The 23310-nt window shown below is 41.6% G+C and overlaps 1 protein-coding gene across 4 annotated transcripts in view; it reads right to left on the bottom strand.

Moving 5' to 3' along the window:
- The window catches only part of REPS2 (RALBP1 associated Eps domain containing 2), a gene marked incomplete at its 5' end in the record, with an annotated part of 221628 nt that overhangs the window by 104957 nt on the left and 93361 nt on the right, over window positions 1-23310 (bottom strand). For all 4 annotated transcript variants that reach the window (XM_080794989.1, XM_080794991.1, XM_080794990.1 and 1 more), the window contains 3 exons: window positions 4493-4635; window positions 7339-7402; window positions 14841-14979. In XM_080794989.1, coding sequence (XP_080651115.1) covers window positions 4493-4635; window positions 7339-7402; window positions 14841-14979 — 346 coding nt within the window. The remainder of the gene's footprint in view (window positions 1-4492; window positions 4636-7338; window positions 7403-14840; window positions 14980-23310) is intronic.

Below are 23310 nucleotides of genomic sequence, written 5' to 3'. Positions count from 1 at the left end.
AGCTAACACTTTCCAAACCTACAAACACCATCATTAACGGCTAAATTTCTCTCTAGCCCGTCCCCATGTCTCCAACTCCACTGTCACCTCCCTAGTGCCAGCCCCCTGTGGATCTAACTGGACTGCTGCCATAACCTGGTCTTCGAGTTTGCACCCTTGTTCCTCAAAATCTGCTCTCCAATCAGCAACCAGCCTCAGCAATCAGCAACCAACAGCAACTCAGATTGTGACACTTCCCTGCTTAAAACCCATCGACGTCATTGCCCATGACTTGTTCCGCACCTTCCTCCTCAGCCTCATCCCCAGCCCCTCCAGCTCTGGCTTCTAGCGCTCCAGCCACTGTGGCCTGCACTTTCCATGCCTCCCGTGTTCCAAGTCCCCTCTGGGGCCCTCTGCAGCATACCTGCTGCCTCCTCTGCCCAGAGCCTACCCTTCCCCCTTCTTCACCTACATAGTCCTTAGCTCATCCTTCACATCTCAGCGCAAATATTTTTAAGGAAGTCTTCCCTAAGGTCATGCGCCCTCCTGCCGCAGCTGTGTTTTTCCTTCACAGCACCTATCACTGCCTCCAATTACGAGTACATGAGTTTACTGAACATCAATTCTCAAACTGCCAGCAAGTTCCATAGCAGTAGGAATGCTCTTCTATACAGCATTCTGACCCATGAGAGTAACACGGTGCTCACACAACTATTTTTTCAAAACTTGACAGTAAAAATCTATACCATAATCTACCCAGTCACCTAGACAGGAAAATATCAAAGCACCATGGGTAAGCTACCAAATAATCCAACTTTTCCTTCCAACTGTGTCCTTTAATTTCCACTATTAGGGAAAAAATCAGATACAACAATTTGTTTCATTATTTTATTGAAAACAAGCTTGTATAATTATAAATGCATGAAGGTATCAACCGAATTTATACCCTTCACCAATCTTATTGAAAACTAGGTTAAATTTTTTTTTAAAGACCGAACGTAGATCAGAAAAAAAGTTGCAACAAGAAGCTAAGCTTTTATTTTTTTTATGTTATGTTAGTCACCATACAGTACATCATTAGTTTCTGATGCAGTGTTCCATGAGTCATTGTTTATGGATAACACCCAGTGCTCCATGCAATCCATGCCCTCCTTAATATCCATCACCAGCCTCACCCATCTTCCACCCCCTCCCCTCTGAAACCTTCGGCTTGTTTCCCAGAGTCCATACTCTCTCATGGTTCGTCTCCCCCTCTGATTCCACCTCCCCTGCATTTTTCCCTTCCTTCTCTTAATGCCCTCCAAGCTATTCCTCATGTTCCACACATAAGTGAAACCATATAATTGACTTTCTCTGCTTGACTTATTTCACTGAGCATAATCCCCTCCAGTTCTATCCATGTCAAATGCAAATGTTGGGAATTCATCCTTTCTGATGGCTGAGTAATATTCCATTTTGTATATGAACCACATCTTCTTTATCCATTTGTCTGTTGAAGGGCATCTCAGCTATTTCCACAGTTTGGCTATTGTGGCCATTGAGCTATGAACATTGGGGTACATGTGCCCCTTCTTATACATCTGCATCTTTGGGGTAAATACCCAGTAGTACAATTGCTGGGTCATAGGGTAGCCCTATTTTTAACTTTTTGAGGAACCTCCACACTGTTTTCCAAAGTGGCTATAAGGAAGCTAAGTTTTTTTAAAAAGCCAAGTGGGATACCATAAAAATGAACCCCCAAGGGGTGCCTGGGTGGCTCAGAGGGTTAAAGCCTCTGTCTTTGGCTCTGGTCATGATCCCAAGGTCCTGGGATTGAGCCCTGCATCGGGCTCTCTGCTCAGCGAGGAGCCTGCTTCCTCCTCTCTCGCCTCTCTGCCTACTTGTGATCTCTGTCTGTCAAATAAATAAATAAATAATCTTTAAAAAAATGAACCCCCAAAATGAACAGAATCACACATATACGCAAAGTCTAAAAGCACAGAGAAAACTTAGATAGTTCTGGCCATTTTCTTGAGCTACATACAAAAATAAACATGAGTGATAAAGCATTAAAAAGGTAACTGTTGGGACACCTGGGTAGCTCAGTGGGTTAAGCAGCTGCCTTCGGCTCAGGTCATGATCCCAGTGTCCTGGGATCAATTCTGCATCAGGTTCCCTGCTCATCAGAGAGCATGCTTCTCCCTCTCCCTCTGCCTGCCTCTCTGTCTACTTGTGCTCTCTCTATATACAGCTCTCTGTCAAATAAATAAATAAAAATCTTTTTTAAAAAAAAGAGTTAACTGTTAAACCCTTAGGGTTTGCCTAAAATATACCATCACTGAGTTTGATGGGGTTTTATGAGGTCTCTCATGGTTTTTATTAGAACTGTATAATTATTATTTAAAATTAATCCCATAAGCTCTGGAAATGATGTGCAGTTTTTGTTTAATTAAAGGGTACACGATGGATTCTTCAGTTGTTTTGTATAAATGCACACTGACAGCCTCCACAAATGATCAGGAACAAACAAGGGTCTTCACTCCAACTGAAAGGAAGCTGCCTCTTGACTGGCACTCTGTTTCACAGACCACCCCCCCACAACTGCATAACCAAGGCAAAAGCAGCCATTTGCAGCAGTGAAAGAATCAAAAGAGGCTACTTGTCTTCTGTTAACATAATTTTTGCACAGGGCTTACAGATTTTTTAAAAATTCTATCAGCGGCTTTTGGGGCGCCTGGGTGGCTCAGTGGGTTAAAGCCTCTGCCTTCAGCTCAGGTCATGGTCTCAGGGTCCTGGGATCAGGCCCCGCGTCTGGCTCTCTGCTCAGCAGGGAGCCTGCGTCCTCCTCTCTCTCTGCCTACTTGTGACCTCTCTCTGTCAAAATAAATAAATAAAATCTTTTTTTAAAAAATTTTATCAGTGGCTTTTGAAACAACCCATGAACCCAGGGCTCACAGTAGGAGACAGTGACAGTATTAAATATAACTAACTAGCCCTGGAGCAGACCTTGGCCCTCTGGTCAGCTGTCCATCCTCATGAGAGAGAAACAAAGCCTCATGTGGCCTTGCTCCCAGGAAAAGGGGCTCCTGGATGACCTGATACTGACTTGGTTATGAAAGCTACACCCTTGCCAAGATAGCCCCAAGAATGTTAGCTCTTCTTTGCCTCAATCCAGGAGGAACAGAGAGGGAGAAAAAAAGATGGTGAGATAGACACCAAAGTGGAAATAGAGCTGTTTGTCATGCTGCCCAACTGCAAACTGGTTCTTGGGGACCCCTGAGGGTCTCCCCCAGCCTGGAAGGAAGGGTAGCAGGCTGGAATAGTCAGAAAGTAGCTGCTATCACCAAAGCCTAAGCTCTGAAATGAGTAGTAGACTCTACTGCCTGAACCTTCCCCTGCATACATTTTATGGAGGCATTTGGGGAAGATCCCAAAGTGGGTCACTCTTCCCCAACATGTTTACCTGCCAGTGGCACAGGCCACACACTTGGTCTCCTCCCTTTGGTTGAGCTTTGGCCCCCCACTACCAAATACAGAGAATGAAAGACTTTTTATTTAAGAGTCAGAGACCCCAAGACTGACTTAGATAAGTCACTGGCCACTTTGAATCTAGTGTTGTTATGAGGCGACAAGACATGAAAAACTGGGGCCTTTTTCAGATCTAAACACAAAATGTGTACTCTGTAAAGACTATTCGCAATTTCTTTAGACATTGCTTCTCCTCACCAATAATCATCCATGGCTAGATGTCTCATGTTTTTAAGAGGCCTTCCCTAATATGTGAGAAAGCTTACTGACAGCACCAGCTGTTTCTGGAACCTTCACAATGGAAGCTATACTTCCTGAGTAACAGAAATCGTATCAGTGCCCACTGCCTTTGAAAAGGGCAAGAGATATTTAATTTTCCAGTCTTCCAAAAGAACTGATACAAATGTTAGACTCACCATGACTCTTCTTATTGAAAAGGTTTGGGGGTAATAGCTCTATTAAGGAGAAAGACAAAGAGTTCCAGTCCAACCTTGTGGTGTGCTGAATGTTCCATATCTCTGATTGCAGTTACATAGATGTATACAGATGTAAACATTTATCAAGAGTACGTTAAGATCACAGCACTTTGCACATTTCCTGGCATGTAGTTTTTTAACTTCTTCCATTCCATTGCCCCAGGCCACTTGGGAACATTAGGACGTACCTAAAGATGCCAAGTCAGCACTCGACTCTACAGGAAGATCTTCTTCTTCATTTTATATCAGCTAGGAGGTTCAGCACTTGCCTACTGCACAATTTTAATGAAAGGGTAAGTGACTGGCTCAAATTCATCCAGAGAATAATAGAATGGGAATAACAAATGACTCACACTTAACCACACCATTCCAAATTCTTATATCATAAGATGTGACAATCTAATAGCACTTAAAGGACTTTAGACGCAGAAGACTCTGCAAAGTGCCCGGATACCACCTTAAGGCACAAAAAGTTCTTATGAGGCCTGGATGGAAAATGTCAAAGGTTTAGGACTTTGAGGACGCCTTACCTGCTTGCAGGTACTCTGGCTGCAGAGTCGGAGGCAGGCCCTCAGGCAGTGGGTAGCCGTTTTTCCGAGCCACGATGAGATGAAACGCGGCACAGAACTCAGGCAGGGTCAGGGCTCCATCACAGTCAGCATCACTAAGTTCCCTAAATATAACATGTCACAAGCACATAACACAGGGCTTAGAGGAAAAGTTACTCAGCCTCAAATATGCAAACATGGGGCACCTGGGTGGCGCAGTCCATTAAGCATCTGACTCTTGATTTTGGCTCAGGTCCTGATCACGGAGTCCTAGGATCGAGCACCTTGTCGGGCTCTGCACTCAGTATGGAGTCTGCTTAAGACTCTCTCTCCCTCTCCGCCTGCCCTCCCCCACCTGACTTGCACAGGCACATGCACACGTCTCTCTCTCCACCCCTCCCCCCACCATAAATAAATAAATAAATAAATAAATAAATAAACAAATCTTTTTTTTTTAAAAAATATGCAAACACAACTCCCAGGCTCTCTGGTGGTGGCCCTGCGAAGTCTCCACACTCCTATGAAATCTCAGGGGGCACCTAGAAGACGAATGCCGATCAATAGCACCAGTACCACCAGCACTTTATAAACAAAACTTGACACACTTCAGGTTCTCTGGCAGGTCTGTTTTACAACATTTGAGTACAAAAGACAAGAAACTACAGCACAAAAAGGAAAATAAGGCTCAGAATTCGTTAGCTGACAGTCATTCAGTAAATGCATGGTGGTGTGAAGAGCTCCAGATCTGGCACTCACAATCGTCAGAGGAAGGGCAGGCCTCAACCTTTCTACAGCTGTCCTAGCCATTATACCATTGACTGAGCTCAGAAATGAGCACTTCATTTTTCAGCTTTTAGGAAGAACCTTGAACTTTTCAAGTCACAAAAATGTTGTATCAAAAATTTGCTTGATAATACCATATTTATATTTAACCTGTATCTACTATTTAATTGTGGGATGATCACCTGTGTGGGGATGGGGATATATGGGAAATCTCTCTACCTTCTGCTCAGTTTAGCTGTGAACCTAAAACTGCTCTAAAAATTAAAGTCTATTAAAAATACAAAACAAAACAAAATTTGCCTGAGAATTAATTCCCTCCTGGGAAAATACAAGTGAGTTCAACAAACACTGGCTGAATTATGTTTTCAGATAAAACCAGCAACTTGGGAAGGCTGGAACCAGGTAAGACAGAAAGGAAGAGTCTTGAAAAGGCTTATCTTTGCTTCAGTCAGTGTTTCCCACTGAAAGGCACAGACCTGTTTACTCAGCACAAAAGAAACCTATTTGCCAAAGTAAGACACCATAAGCTTAACCAGTCTCTTAGGTGTACAGAGACAATATACTTGTGCTGGGACAAGTAAAGAGATGGGACATAAAACTGTGCTGGAAAGGTATCTCTACATCAAAGAAGAAATAGAGAAGGTAAGCTCCCTAACTTTCCTCTGGACCATTCACATCCTTCTCCCGCCAATATTTAGAACACACCAGCCCTGAAGGAGCAGGTCCGCAGGGTAAAGAGTCAGGGAACAGTTTCAAACGCTGACTGGAGAGAATACCATTCACCTTTCATGGATACGTCTCAACAAAAAAATAGGAATCCTCATGCCAATAACATTAAGACTGGGAATTCTGCCAAAAGAGACTGTCTTCTTTTCAAAACAATAGTCTATTTTTTCCCCAGCTTTAAAATCATATAAGGCTTGTTGTAAAAAAAAAAAAAAAAAAAAAGAATTATGCTAGACTATATTGCTGAAGAACCTCAACCCAGCTCAGAAATCTCAGGTACATTGGCATGTGCAAGTGTTACTGGAATAGTTTTCCAATAAAATGCACAAAACATGACAAGCAATTTTAAATCCTACCACAATTTTTGTAAATCCTCGTGCAAGAAAGTCTTACACAAATATTCCAGTGTTTTAATTATATATTTATAGCAGCGTCATCTCCGACCCAGGCTTGAGGAAGAAGGGCCCACACACAGCCGGGAGTTTACAGAGGCACCGAGCGTTCTCATAAACGCAAATCAGCCATCTGGACCAGCTCGGGACAGGCCTTCTGGAGCCCGGGCTGCAGCCAGCACGGCGGCAAGGTGCAGTGCGCACCACAGCTGCAAGTCGGAACTAGGGCCCAGCTGATAAACACCAGCCACATTTATAAAGCTCAGAGGCTGCTAGAATAGTCAAATTTGACTTAATTCCAAAACATTTGTGGACCTTCTGTTCACCTGGCCTCATAAAATATTTTAAAGAAGAGCTTTTCAAGATCCTCTGGTAACTTGCATCACATCAAGTAGAAATATCTGAAAATAAAACTCACAAGATGGGAATGCTCATATGCCCACACAATTGTTTAGACAGGAAAGGGATCTAGAGGAGAATAATAATAGGGAAATTAATTTTTAAGTAACAGCTAACAGTTACAGTGCACCAGACACTGAACGTTGTGCTTTTCATATAATAACTTATTTAATCTTCACAGCAACAAAAATCTTAAGTTCTATTCACTCTTTTATCTGTCAAAGAAAAAATTCAAGGGGCCCCCAGCTGACACAGCCAGTTAAGTGTCTGACTCTTGATTTCAGTACAGATTATGATCTCAGAGTCATGAGATCAAGCCCCAAGTCAGGCTCCACACCCAGCAAGGAGTCTGCTTGAGATTCTTTCCCTCTCCATCTGCCCCTCCCCTTGCTTGTGCTCTCTAAAATAAATACACAAATCTTTAAAAAAAAAAATTCAAAGGATAAGACTTTCAAAACGCAAAAGTAGGCGCTAAGGTATGGGTATGTAATGACACTATGATACTAATATGGCATTAATCATACTTACCATATGTAGGAGAGTTCTGGAATGGAAAGCTTTGATTTGGTGAAGAAGTTCTTGGCCACAGAACCTGCCAAGAGAGTCACTGTTTAAATAAATCATTAATTACTTATCTAGAGCAGCTTTCCATATTTATATGTAAATGAATTGTCATTTTTTCATTCAGAATCCCTACCATGTAATATTTATTCATCAAAGCAACTATAAATCATATGGCTAAAAACAACATATGAACAGCTTTTATTTTTTTAAACTTTATTTTATTTTTTCAGTGTTAAGAACAGCTTTTAAAAGAATGTATAAACTACAATTGGGCAAAAGAAACAATATCATAATACTTATTATACATATAAATTCCTTCTCGATTTTTCCAAAGATCTGCGTTCATTCAAAACTCAGAAGACAAATTTCAAAATTATTAAAGTAAAAATCTGTCAAGCACTTTCAATGAAAGGGTGAGAAAGTAATATACTATCACGGCAGAAAACAGAGCAAAAAGAAAATTGACACCATTCATCTTATCACACAAGACAAAACAGACATCTTGGTAAAGAGTCTGGTGAAACATAAGATCTCTTGGTGGCTCTTTGAGAAATTTATCCAGGAACCTCTTGCTACTTTCTTCATCCATCACAAATTTACCAGTATCAACCGAAATCAGGTAATCATTCCATTTTACCTGTTATAAAACTCCAAGTCCCAACTGCAATTAAAATGTTAGACCAATCCTTAATGAGATTGAAATTTTTATGGTTTCAGCTCTAAGACCAATTGCAAAATTCAAAGGCCTCGATTCTAACATGAAGAACAGTCAAATAAAGCCTCAAGCTCTAAACTGATTAAGTCAAAAGTCTTTCCTTGGCAATCATAAGTCTTCTAGCTGGCCTTAAAACAAGGTATTATAATGCACCCTAAAGCAGATCTATTTTCCTTTGATAGATCATTAAGAATCAAAGGCAAAGTGCCCTATTAACCAATGAGCTTTCTCCGAAAAGCATCCTGAGAAATAATGCTGTCACAGGACTACCAGCCATCAGTGCAGCCCCCTTGTCAAACATTTATCAGAAATGTCTTAAGAGCCTATTTATCAGCTCTTTTATAGATATAAAGACATTCACCCCTTAACTCATTCTTCTTTTTCCCCCTTGATATCCTTTCTTCAAATCACACTAGGCCTAAACCCAAGCCAGAGACCCAGCCTGGCCTTCAGGCAGTAAAGAGGGACTGTTCTGCCATGGTGTCCCAAAGAGATCAGGTAGGGCTCATCCGGAAGCCAACAGCTAGCAAGTTCAATTGTGCCCTGGCTGTCACCTGCCAGAGAAGGAAGCTGACGAGAAAGCCCAAGTGCTCCCTCCTTTGGTGCTGACAGATGTTGAATCAGTGAGCTGGAATCCTCCTCCCGGCCCTACTCCCAGCCAACCTAGAAACCCCAAGCCAGCCTCCTTTCCTTGTTCTCTCCAGCCATTTTCAGACCTGCTGGGAAGCTTTATATGGGGCAAAAGAGGGAGAGATGAGGCTTTAAAAAGTTGTCAGCAATCAAACATCAAAATGTAGATTCAGACTTTTTATTACAAGGAGTGTCTTAGCCCAGTAAAAAACAGCTATACATAGCATTGATAAACAGTGATAAATGTTAACATAATGAATAGATAAAAATCTTAAAAATAAAGACCAATAACACTATACAAAAACAGGTAGAGCTATGACAGTTCACAGAAATAGATGCAACCACACACACCCCCCTTTTTTTTAAAGACTTTATTTATTTATTTGACAGAGATCACAAGTAGGCAGAGAAGCAGGCAGAGAGAGAGGGGGAAGCAGGCTCCCCGCTGAGCAGAGAGCCCGATGCGGGGCTCGATCCCAGGACCCTGGGATCATGACCCGAGCCGAAGGCAGAGGCTTTAACCCACTGAGCCACCCAGGCGCCCCAACACCCCCCCCTTTTTTTAAAGTAATCTGTCCCCAACATGAGGCTTGAACTCATGACCCCAAGATCAAGAGTCGCATGCTCTTATCGCCTATGCCAGCCAGATGCCCAACTGACTCTTAATCATATTGAGAAAAAAAAAAAACACCTCAATCTTCTTCATAAAAGATCCATAAAATAGAACCATGCAAAGACACGATTTCTTGCCTATCAAGTGAGAGAAAAATACAAAAGTCAGTGAACATGTAGTGATAGTAAGACTGTGGGAAAATGGGCATCTTCTACAATGCTGCTGAAATGACAGCCCGGCACAAACCCCACAGAAGGAGTGTCTTGCAGTGTCTAGCAAAATCATATTATCCAAAGATACACTGACAAAAATATAAAAAGACAGGTAGAGGGCTATTCACAACAAAAATACGCGTAAGAGCAAAAGACTAAAAAGAATTCCAAAAGCAGATTAGCTAAATAAATGACTGTATGTCACACAATCTAGTAGTACACAACCATAAAAGCGAATGGGAAACATCTCTCCATGCAATATGGAGTAATCACCAGGACATAATGTTAACCAGAACAAGCAAGTGGAGAGAAGTAGAAATAGTATGCTACCATTTATCTCACGGAAGATGGGAGATAAGAATATACACACACACATAAACATATTCACACACAGAAAAATTTGCTTTTACTTTTAAAAAGAGATAAACCATAAAAAAGGGGGCAAGGAAGAAAAGGGTAGATGGGATAGAAACAGAAATAGAAGCTAGACTTTGTAAATTGTTTAGTAAATTATTTTACAGACTCAAATTCAGAATTGTGAAAATATTTTATATATGTATAAAACTAAATTTCAAAAACCACAATCCCTAAAAATTGAAATCAAAACAATTAGCACTGACAAGAACAAAGCTGGATAACTCCCACTTCCTAACTTCAAAACCTACTACATTACTCAAGACAGTGTGGTATTGGCATTAGACTAGACAGTGAAAATCAGTGGAAAAAAAATTAACATCCAGAAATAAGCCCTAACATTCATAGTAAACTGAATTTTGACAGGGATGCTAAAACAATTAAATCACAGAATCTTTTTTTTTCCAAAAAAAAATGGTGCTGGGACAACTGGAGATCCACATGTGAAAGAAGCAATTTGAACACCTACCTGATATCATACACAAAAATTAACGCAAAATGGATAAAAGACCCAAATATAACTGTAATATATATACCTTCTTAGAGGAAAAAAAGGACATAAATTTTCATGACCTTGGATTAGGCAATGATCTGTTAGTTATGGCACCAAAAGCACAATCAACAACAAAGAAAACATAATCTAGACACCATCAAAACTAAAAACTTATGTGCTCCAAAAGATACCTTAGGAAAATTGAAAAAAACAAGCCACCAATTGAGACAAAATACTTACAAATTCAATATGTGATAAAAACATGTATCTAGGGGCACCTGGGTGGCTCAGTGGGTTAAAGCCTCTGCCTTCGGCTCAGGTCATGATCCCGGGGTCCTGGGATCGAGTCCCGCATCGGGCTCTCTGCTCAGCGGGCAGCCTGCTTCCTCCTCTCTCTCTGCCTGCCTCTCTGCCTACTTGTGATCTCTCTCTGCCAAATAAATAAATAAAATCTAAAGAAAAAAAAAAAGAACATGTATCTAGAATACAGGTATACATCATTTTATTATGCTTCACGTTACTGCACTTGGCACATATTGCATTTTTTTTAACAAATTGAAGGTCTGTGGCATCCTTGTGTTGAGCAAGTCTATTGGTACCATTTTTCCGAAAGCATTTGCTCACTTCGTGTCTCTGTAACACATTTTGGTCATTCCTGCAATATTTCAAACTTTTTCATTATTATTATATTTATTACAGTGATCTGTGATCAGGGATTACAACTCACTGAAAGCTCACATGATGGTTAGCATATTTTAGCAATAAATTATTTTTTAACTAAAATATATACAATGCTGGGGCGCCTAGGTGGCTCAGTGGGTTAAAGCCTCTGTCTTCAGCTCAGGTCATGATCCCGGGGTCCTGGGATCGAGCCCCGCATCGGGCCTTCTGCTCAGCAGGGAGCCTGCTTCCCCTTCTCTCTCTGCCTACCTCTCTGCCTGTGATCTCTGTCTGTCAAATAGGTAAATAGATAAATCTTAAAAAAAAAAAATACATATATATATACACACACACACACACATACACTGGGTTTTTTTTACATCTAATACAATTGCACACTTAACAGATTACAATATAGTGTAAATATAATTTTATATGCACTGGGAAATCAAAATATTTTACATTCTTTATTGCAATATCTACTTCATTGCTGTCATGTGGAACCAAATCTTCAATCTCCCCAAGTTATGTCTGTACATAAGGACCTCTTACATTAAGTATTTATTTAAAATGGCAAAGGATTTGAATAGACATTTCTCCAAAGAAGATATATAATAAGAACATGACAGGATGTTCAATTTCATTTTTCATCTGGGAAAAGCTAATCATAACCATAAATGATACTACTTCACACTCACTAGTGAGGTAGGAGGGAAGGGAGACTCAGGAGCCAAGGTGACCAAAGTAATGCCATTCAGGTTTGAGACTGACCCTTAACCTAAAAGTGAGCAGGTAGCAGACAGAGTCACAAGAGCCAACCACGGAAGACCACAAGACCCCACTCCCTCCAGCAGTAAAAGCCACAAAGGCCGGACATTCTTAAAACTGCTCTAATTTCACAACCCTAAGACAACGGAGAAACTAAGCACCCAATGTAAATGATAAACCCAAAGTTAAGGAGTAAGCCCCTCCCTATACAGTTAGCTAATTTTTAAAACTTAGAAAACTCTTTCTTAGAGGCAAAGGAGGGTCCTCTTCCTCACCTGGGAGAAGAGACCACTATTTTATCTGTGAAGTAGCTCCCTTCTCACTTCCATACTCAATAAATTTTTGTTTCTTTTTCTGAACAGCTTGCTCTTGAATTCTTTCTCACACAAAGCCAAGGACGCTCATGACAAGGGACCTGAGGCCCTCCCTCTTGGGGCCTTAGCCCATCTGGCATCACTAGGATGGCTATAAGCAAAAGACAGTAGGTGCCGGTGAGGATGTGCAGTAACCGGAACCTTCATATGCTGCTGGAGGCAATGTTAAACGATGCCGCCGCCATGCAAAACAGTCTGGTCCTCAAATGATTGAACACAGAGTTACCATGTGACCCAGCAATTCCACTCCAAGGTATATATTTAAGAGAAATTAAAACATACATTCATACAAAAATGTGCATGCATATGTTCAGAGCAGCATTATTCTTTTTTTTAAGATTTTTTATTTATTTGAGAGAGAGAGTGAGAGAGGATGAGAGTGGGGCCAGGAACAGAGGGAGAAGCAGGCTCCCCACTGAGCAGGAAGCCCAATGTGGGGCTCAATCCCAGGACCTGGGATCATGACCTGAGTAGAAGGCAGCCACTCAAGTGACTGAGTCACCCAGGCACCCGCAAGCAGCATTATTCTTAATAGCCAGAAAGTAGAAACAACACAAATCAAGTGCCATCAACTGACGAATAAATAAAACGTAGTATATATCTATACAACAGAAATTACTCAGCCATAAAAAAGCAATCCAGCTCTAGTACGCAGTACAACCTGGGTAAACCTTAAAAATATTATGCTAAGTCAAAGAAGTCAGACACAAAAAAAGACCACACATTATATGATTTCATTTATAGGAAAAGCCTAAAATAGGCAAATCTTTAGAGAGAAAAAGTAGTTTAGTCATTATGTACTGCTGGGAGGTGGGGAGAGCAGGAATGGGGAATAATTGCTAATAAGTAGGTGGTTTGTTGTGGGGTAATGAAAGTGTTCTAAATTCAGATTGTGAATACATTCTGTAAATACACAAAAACCAATGAACTGTACACTTTACAGGGGTGAATTTTATGGTATGTTAATATCTCAGAAAAGATTTTGTTTTTAAAAGAGACATCACCTAATTGCAATAGATGAACTCCTCTTGACCTTCAACAAACTGAACTGTTTTTAAAAGGCATTTGTGAGACAATCAGGGAAATCTGAACAAAGACTTGATGATATTAAGGAAATGTGTTTCATATTTTTTTTCACATGTGCCAGTGAATTGCGGTTACGTTTTTAAAAGAAGTCCTTCTTATCATTTGAGATATGAACTGAAATATTTTCAAATGAAATGATCTGATAACTGCTTCAAAATCATCTGGGCTGAGAGAGGATACAGGCTGAACAAAATCACTGTGCTGTGTAATAGGTACACAGGGGTTTGTTGTACTAGTCACTCTAGTAATATCGCATTTGAAATTCTGCAAAATAAGGAAGTTAAAATAAAAACACTCCTAACAACTACCCATTTGTATTTGTTTAATTATACACATACATTATGAAGAAACTCACTTAAGGGGCACCTGGGTGGCTCAGTGGGTTAAGCCTCTACCTTCGACTCAGGTCATGATCCCAGGATCCTGGGATTGAGCCCCATGTGGAGAACCGTGTCTCCCTCTCCCTCCGTACCGCCGCCCGGCTCGTGCTCTCTCTCTCTCTCTCTCTCTCTCTCTCTCTCTCTCTTTCAAATAAATAAATAAAATCTTTAAAAAAAATTTAAAAGTCACTTAAGCAGTGGGTAAGGTTAGTAAATGGTCAGTCTGGGTTTCTGCTTATTTTAAGTCCTGTTGTCAACACTGAATTTGTTGTATCTACAATATTTGGCTTTCAATAAAACTACTACCACCAATCAGAAAAATGATGTCTGAATTTATACAAGTATATTTCAATTATACACCTTACTTCTCAAGAGAAAATTAGTCCACATTCAATATGTCAGGTTACAATTATTGAGGAAATATTGTTATTCTTCAAAATTGAAGTACAAAAAGAAAGTTTTATGAATTTTTCTTCCAGACTCTGCTATTTCACTGTTTAGTCTTCAGCCCAGGAAAACGTAGGCATACAGGAGTTAAATCAGTTTGTCTCAATTTGAATTTTGCATGAGAATTCAACAGGAATACGTATTTAGAAGACAACCCAGAAGAACAGACATGTGGACATAAAACTGCTGGTCTATTTTCCTCCCATATTTTAATTTCTCTCAGAAAATCCAGAGCAGAAGGACTTAAGCCAAAGAAAACGAGCACGAATTTGGACTTCTAAAGCATACATAACATTAAGAGACTTGTGACACGAAATCTTTAGAAGGCTACACTACATCTTCGCTCGAATATGAATAAGCAATTAAAGAGGTCATTCTGGTGCCACAGTCTACCATCTCAAGAACTGCTCCGCTAATAAGGTACAGGTCTAGACCAGGCTCCCCCAAATTCCCACTTAAACCTTTGAAACTGAAACATTATTCTCCAAATGCCATTGCCAAGTATTTTTCTGCATGGTTTATAGTTGATAAGAAATTCAGTCGTAGAGGAAAACAAATCAAAATCACAGAAGGATGTCACATTCATTTTGTGTGAACTGATTCTCAAGATGTGTACTGTTATCGATGTGAGACAATGATCTGGGACCCATGTCTTCACCCATCAGCTTAGTTACCTGAAATGAAGGAACTCGGGTCGGGCTGAAGGGATCGGAACTGATTGATGTAGTACTCGCGCTGTTCTTCTGTTATCCTCCAGGGCTCCTCCGGGTAATTACTGCTGTTATCATGTGGTTCTCTCTCCACGGAAAAGGACTTAAAAAATAAATAAGCAAATGCTCAGAGGTAAAAACAGAAAACATCAGCAAAAGTCATCATGTATTATACTTACTTTTTTTCCTTAAGAGAATATTTAAACACCCTATAACTAGGACGTAATTAGAACATAAACTTCTGCAGGGCAGACATCATGCTTCGTAAATTTTTGGATACCTCAAAGTTGTTAACAGGACTGAGCATGAAATACTGAACACTTGGTGAGTGAAGAAAGTTTTTCCAATGTGCTGAAGAAAGAGTAAAAAGGATAATCATTCTTTTTAAACATTATTTATTCATTTATTTAGAGAAAGAGCGAGTGCAGGGTCGGGAGTGATGGAGGTAGAGGGAGCAAGAGAATCTTAAGCAGGCTCCATACCCAGCATGGAGCCAGAGTCGGGGCTCAATCTCACAACCCTGAGATCAGGACCTGAGTGAAATCAAGAGTCAGACGCTTAACTGGCTGAACCACCCAGGTGCCCCGAAAGGGCGATCATTCTTATCTTTAAATACTGACCACATTTTTATGCTTTCAGGTTAGCTGAGTAGGCAGCAAAATAATCTAGCTTTCTTTTTTTTTTTTTTTTTAAAGATTTTATTTATTTATTTGACAGAGATCACAAGTAGGCAGAGAGGCAGGCAGAGAGAGAGGAGGAAGCAGACTCCCTGCTGAGCAGAGAGCCCGACGCGGGGCTCGATCCCAGGACCCTGAGATCATGACCTGAGCCGAAAGCAGAGGCTTTAACCCACTGAGCCACCCAGGCGCCCCAATCTAGCTTTCTTTTAAACCATTTTTTAAAAATCTACGAAAGCTATAACCATGTCATCTTTTTTCTGAGGCATTTCCATTGTATAATTCTGGGAATCAAAAGTTCTGATTCCAATTCCACCACCCCACGTCCTACTCGATTGGCAAGTCAGGATCCCAGAACCTGTCGTTCTGCATTTGTGAACTGTGGGTAACACTTGGTAGTAGAACTGGGTCTGGAGAACAACTGCTCGTGGGACCACAGCAAACTGGGCAACGTAACATGGGGTGCATCAGACCTGCCACTAGGGGGCATGCAAGGCAAATGCGAGGATTTAAGGATAAGGAGAACCAGAAACGAACTTCAGAAGAAAAGACTACTAGGCCATGAGTAAAGAAGCAAAACCGGTGATTCTGGAAGGAGTAGCCTAGGTCTTTGTTCCATTCCTCCCATCTACCCCAAGGCTAAGGTGAACACAAGGAGTGTGATCCTTTAGGACAAAAGGAGACTAGGAAAGAAAAGGAGAGATATTACTGCTAAATAACTCATCGAGTTGCCTGCTTCTGCACACACTATCAAGAAATTAATCATTAGGAGGGCATTCTACTCACTATCCCTAGAAAAGACAGCCGACCATCTCTGCACCCTTCCTCCCACCCCCACACACCCCATTCCAGCAAGTAATTCTCAGGAACACCCAGCTCTCTCCTCTGTGACTTTCAGAGATGAAATAAGACTATAAAATGTTGAGCTGTGATATAACTTTGAGATGTCATCTTTAAAGTTTTCGTACCAGGTGAGTTTCCATTAAATGTATATCAGACATTTTAAAATGCCCCAGAAGCCACTAATCATTAGTTAATACCTTAAATTCATAGAATGCTTTCAAATTTACAAAGCACTACACATACCTATCTCACCTGAGCATCTCAAAACCTTTGAAAGGTAGACATAGCAGGTATTATTATCCTGTTCTCAGATGAAGAAATGAAGGCCCATACAACTTAAGAGATGAGTCCATATCCTTCATTATTTGCAATCTGCATTATTGCAGTCAGCAAGTAATTACCCCTGTTTTATCTGTTGTTCAAAAAAGTCAGCCTACTCTTTAGAAGGCCTTTTTTAAATTGAGTTGCATCAGGGATCTTGAGAACTAATGCTAAGTGAAGTAAGTCCAACATAGAAAGACAAATACTGTATGATATCATTTATATGTGGAACCAAGAAAAAAATCAAACTCATAGATACAGAGAGATTGGTGGCTGTCAGGCGTGGGGGGGGTGGGCAAAATGGGTAAAAGGGTCAAAAGGTACAAATTTTTGGTTATAAGTAAGTCCTAGAGATGTAATACAAAGCATGGTGACTATAGTTAATGATACTGCACTATATGTTTTTAAAAGTTGCTAAGAGACCTTGTAAGTTATCATCACAAGAAAAAAATCTGTAACTATGTATGATGATGGATGTTAACTAGTGTAGTAATCATTTTGCATTATATACATATATCAAATAATTACATTGTACACCTAAAACTAATACAATGTTATACACCATTTTATCTCAATTTTTAAAAATAAATTAAATTTTAAAAATTGAGTTGCATCCAAGTTGTTTTCAGAAACTCCTATCGTTCTGATAATAAACAATATCAATAAAGCAGGAAAGGCCACAATTCAGTCTAAGCACCCAATGGACCACACAACTTTCTGAAACACTCCCACCAAATCCCAGAGCCAAATTCAAATGTCCCACACTAGCACTTTCTGAACAAGGCCAGATGTCTGACCAGGTTGCAGGGGCAAAACCCAGGGTAGAGGGAATTGGTATGCAATGGATTGGGTTCCTGGCCAAATTATAATGTGTAGGACTCCCAGGAACACTGTCCTTCTGGTTGGCACTGAAGGAAACAGCTGGAGTAAATGTATCTAAAAAGCTGGGTATGGGCTGGACACAAGAATGGATGTTTACAACTGAACAATCAAGCAGATGGTTCACAAACCTGGCAGAACACTGGTGAAAAGCCCTGTCCCACTGCCACCCTGCAAATGAAGGCATGAAAATGTCTGTGCTGGGTGTTGGCTGCTACATTCCTGGGTCTGATACAGAAGCTACCGTTCCCCTAGAATACACTACTTTCCGCCTGGAATTGGAGCTGCCATATCTGGCTGCTGTTGTTATGACAGCCCATGTTTGTTCTTTCTTCAATCCCATGACCACCTGCTCACTCTATTTCCTCTCCCACATTATCTCATTGACGATGCGCATCAGTGGCCTCTTGGCAGGTCTCAAGGCTATTCTAACAGCAGGTCTTAAAAGCCTACAGAAATGACCTGTCGCCTAATAAAAAACATCCACCTCCCCCATGTGGCCTTTAGGGACCGTATAACCCAACCTCCGCCCCTGCTCACTCTTAGCAGGCTGATCACCCACTTGCTGGCTCTTCATGGGTCAGATCTCCATCTTCTTCCCAGACCATCCCTCCTCTGATCCCAGCCTGCTCAAATCCTATTACTTGAGTCCCACTGCCCCAAAGGGCTCTCCAGTGTACCTGCCAGGACCACAGCCACTGGAGAAGGCAATTCCCATCCCCCAGCTCTGATACAAAGGTGGGCTTGGCAGCCACATGTGCACCACAAGACCCACCTCACACCTGGTCTCATCCAGCTGAGTCCAAGTAAGGAAGAGAGGGCACACAGTTTCTGGCCTCTGGGACCCTCTTGCAGAGAAAACTCTACCCTAGCAAGAAAAACTTCAGTCAGATGCTCATTACTGGGGCTGTGGGTAAGAAACATGAAGATCAAAAGCACAGAAAACAGACCCTGAACGGACGCAATGAGGCCACGATACAGAGTGAGGGCCCAGTGGGGCTTGAAGCCATGAAGAAGCCAGAGCCAGCCTAAGCAGAACCTGTGAGGCAGAGAAATACTAAAAAGAATAGGGGGTGAGGATGGCTGTTGGCAGCCAGCAGATAACCAGAGAGTGAAGCAAACCCAAGGCAACTAGGGCAAGCACGAATAACTAAGAACTCCCACTCCTTAGGACCAATGGGCCGCTCCTTGTCTCTCATTTCTTGGATTCCCACGAGAACTCCAACCCCACCTCCTTTCCAAGAAGACTTAAGCTGGCAAGGAGAGTTCCTGCTCCCTAAAACCAAAAAGGCCTTGCAACAAAGAGGGAGAAAGCATAAGAACATTGCATAACCTGTACATAACATAGCATGGCCCTTTTACAGGCTTGCTCTAAATGTGTTAACCTACCCCCATTCTCCTTTCCAGAACTTGCTTCTCACTGCATGCTTTTAACTGATTTAATAAACAAGTAACTAGGCATCTTAAAAAATATGAATTCTTATGATTAGTATCACACATACTTGAACATTTCAAGTGCTCTTGAAATACCATCACTCAGGTTTCAACCTAGGGGACCAGAACCATATCATGTATCCCTTTACTCTGCATATAGTCCCTAGCAGGCACATCACAGATTCTAAAAAGTAGTGTGAGATCCATTTATTGATAGGCTCTAGTAAGTTCAGATGTTTGCCTTATACTAAAAGAGGTGCAGAAGGCGCCTGGGTGGCTCAGTAGGTTGGGCCTCTCCCTTCGGCTCAGGTCATGATCTCGGGGTTCTGGGATGGAGTCCCACATCGGGCTCTCTGTGCAGTGGGGGGCCTGCTTCCCTCTCTCTCTCTGCCTGACTCTCTGCCTTCTTGTGATCTCTGTCTGTCGAATAAATAAAGAAAAATCTTCTAAAAAAATAAAAAATAAAAGAGGTGCAGAAACACTACTCTGTGTTGTGCTAAATGAAAGTAAACCTGTGAGTCCATTTCACATAAAGTTTCAGATCTATCAAAAGAAATCCATGTCTATCTTCCTATAGTTCAACCATGGTCTCTGATCTCTGTGGGGATTTCTCAAGTTCCATAGCCATTAAGTGAGTATTTCAGTGTCAGGTGAGGGCATACAGAAGAAGTAGATCACATTCCACACATTCTTAGGCTGAAACAGTCTAAAAGAAAGCTCATCACAAGAAGCAAAATGATTTGAACTTTGCTGCATGAACAGTAACCCACTCATTCATTCATTCATTCAACAGACACTTACTGAACACCAAGAATATCCCAGGCACCAGTGACACAGCTATACTGATGGGTAAACTGATTCTTTTTCCCAGGAAACCTAGGGTCTCATGAGAGAGAAAGACAAACGGGCAATCCCAAAATAATGAAGCAAGTGCTACAACAAGACAGGCTACTCTATCTAGAGCTTTGCTACTCCAAGTACAGTCCCCAGACCACCCAAATCAGCATCACCTGGAGACTCGTTAGAAACACGAAACATCAGGCTCTACCCTACATCTGGGGAATCAAAGTCTGGAAGTGGGACCCAGGAATCTCTGGTTTAACAAGTCCTCTAGATTACCTGAAGCACACCCAAGTTCGAGAAGCAATGCCACAAAACACGTAGAGCAACACCAACAAAACAGAATTTATAACCACCCCCCAAAATGACAGAAAATGGTCATCTTCTGAAAGACTACATGTAGACAGAATAGGCTGCTAGTACAACGTGGATGTTAGCATAGCTGCCTGAAGATAGTCCAGACAGCAAGCAAGGCCCAGATCATGAAGGCCCAGGTGGACCAGGTTAAGAGATACAGACTGTATCCAGAAGACAATAGGGAGCCACAGGTAAGTATTAAATAGAACAATGAAATTATCAGATGTCAGTTACAGAAAGATCACTTCAGTGACGAGAATGGAAGAGGAAAGACTAAAGGTAGGAGGACAAGTTAAGACTACATGAGCAACCCTGGCCAGAGGTCAAGATGGCCCAGAGTTAGGGAGGGATGAGAGGTGACAGAACGAAAAAAGCCATATGGCCAGGACCAGAGGAAGGCCCATTCCAGCAGTGGGATGGTAGCTAAGGACCTCTCTGTCAGCAGCTAGAGGGCCATCTTGCTGCAGGACCCAGATGCATGGAACATCTTCTCCAAATGAACCCCAAAGTCAATTGAAACAACTGGCTTCACTTTACAGACAAAGATGTGAAAATTCAGCCACCGGAGAGAGACTAAGAAATGTGGGGGAGATGAACTATGGGGCCCTGGGCTTCCAAGGAGAAGCCAGAGCCAGGAAAAGCCCCACATGTGCCAGCACCCTAAGAGGACTCGTCCCCTTCAACTCTAGCTCCAGTGGTTTTGCCGGCTGGGTAGAGCTATTTGCTAGTTGCTGCCAATTTTAAGTTCTGCCAGCGTTTTTAAGAAAAAATAAAATGAGAGAGAAACTTTCCACATCTGTCTGCTTAAGCCACATACATATGGTTCATTATGCAGTTTCTCTAGACACAGGAGAATTAGATTTGCTTATATTTCAAACATTCAAACCCTTAGTTTCAAGTGAAATGCAAATATTTGGCACTACAAGTTATTATCTCAAGGGAAAACTGGCTGTTTATAATAAAAGCGACTTCAAAAGACTCATTAAAAAGTAATACTATTAATAAAATCCCAAAAGGTGACATTTACCCCTGAAGTATCTTAAAAATCAAGCACAGATGAATAATATGATTTGCAAGGAGGCATCGTCAGGGAGAATTTACAAAGGGTGTGTCTATTGTTTCAGCCACAGAACGTTTCTGTTGAGAATCTAATCCCACCCTGGAGGCAGCCTATAAAGGCTGCCCAAGAGTCCAGCCATTTCACCTGAGGATGCAGTGATCTTACACCGGTGTCCTTCCGGTGCCTTAGTAAACAAACCATCTGGAGTAGCAAAAGCTGATAGAAAGCCCACAGAGAGTATGTGAGAACACTTCACCTGCCAACAATATTTTGGAAATAAGACGGCCTCAGTGCAACCACTGATCAAAACATGATTTCATGAGCAAAGGTGTGAGAAGACTCAATCTCCCCTACTGAGAAAGAAGGACTAATAGGCTGGTGAGACCAGACTAGAGCCCAAGGGAATATGAATCTGCCTCAGGAAAGATCATGCTCACTGATCAGCCATGGGGCTGAGAAGAAAGAAGAGTCATAGAGGCAAACGACAGCCGTGCTGATATGTGGGATTATGGCAGCTGTGCTCTGGTCATTTACAGCACATAAGGCCTAGTACAGAAGTATCACTGCGTGGCTGTGGCTGCCCACCCAACAATGACATGTTCCCTGCAATTGGTTGCAGCCACGTGACTGAGCTCTGGCCAAGGCCATGTGAGCACAAGTGACCGGCACTACTTCCAGTAGTAGAGCTAGCACCCTGCAGTCCTCTATGCTCGTCCCCGAGGCCACTGAATGGAGGATGGCACAGCCACAGGACAGAAGAACCACTGGTGCCTGAATCACCATGTGGAGGACGGCTGCCTACCAACCTGTTAGATGAGTGAGACATATACCAATGCGATGAAGTCATTAAAACGTGGGGCATGGACGCCTGGAGGGCTCAGTCGGTTAAGTGGCTGCCTTCGGTTCAGGTCATGATTCTAGGGTCCTTGGATTAAGTCCCACATTGGGCTCCCTGCTCAGTGGGGAGCCTGCTTCTTGCTCTCCCTCTGACTGCTGCTCCCCCCTTGCTTATGCTTGTTCTCTCTCTATAAACAAATGAAATCTTTAAAAGAAAAAAAAAACCATGTGGCATATCTGTCACAGCAGCTATGAGTCTAACTATCCTTCAGGCAAGGGCCAAAGGAAAAGCAGGCCTGCCCAGGACGGCATAGCCATTCCTGCACTCAACACAGAAGCATGCGGCTTTGTTTTGTAATTTGACCACCTAATAACATGAGACAACTCTGAGCCTACTCCATTTTATAATTTGTCCACGCAGGCAATCTATAGGGACAGCAGGCGTGGGGACACATCTTTACAGCCATCTTTCTATGTCTGGTTAATAGGAGTTTATCTTTCATGGGTTTGAAGGAGACTTGAAGAGAAGATGTACCGAGTAAAAAGAAGAGAGGGCCCGGGCAAAACTGGGGAAACTATTAAATGAGGAAAGAAGAAAACAAGATGGAGCTCAGTACTTTAGTTTTGAACTTCCAACTGGTTACTCGGTGTAATACTTTATAATCTTGTGTATTTATCCTCAGTCTCACATCCCACTCTCACTATAATAAAAGGTCCATGAGGGCAGCAAAACCAGTCTGATCATTGCTGTAGCCCCAGCACCTAGACAAGTGCCTATGCTCAATACATGTTTTTTTCAGTGACTGAACGAATAATTGGACAAATAGACAATTCCCATCCAGAGACAGAAAGGTTAACCTGAGCTCTCATATGATGACTAGAACTGAACTTTATATACATTTATCAAACAATGTCACCTAACTGTAAAGGCTGGGTGCCTTCCTTTACCAAGGAAATTAAAAGAAAAAATGCTGGGTTTTTTTTCTTTTTATTTTGAAATAATTATAGATTCACAGGAAGTTGCAATAAATGACTTCTGGTTTTGCCTGTAGAGAAGTTAGTTAAAATTAAATCCTAACAGAGCAATTTAACCTTATCAGTTTCTTCATGGAAATGCATCCATAAAGATGCCAAACTTGCTCAGGGATCTAATTTCAACAGCTTAGGAGGTTGATTGCAAAGTGTA

The sequence above is a fragment of the Martes martes genome (genome assembly GCF_963455335.1).
Source record: "Martes martes genome assembly, chromosome: X".
NCBI classification, from domain to species: Eukaryota; Metazoa; Chordata; class Mammalia; order Carnivora; family Mustelidae; genus Martes; species Martes martes.
The sequence above is the reverse complement of the archived record's forward strand: the minus strand, read 5'-3'. Positions and strand labels throughout refer to the sequence as shown.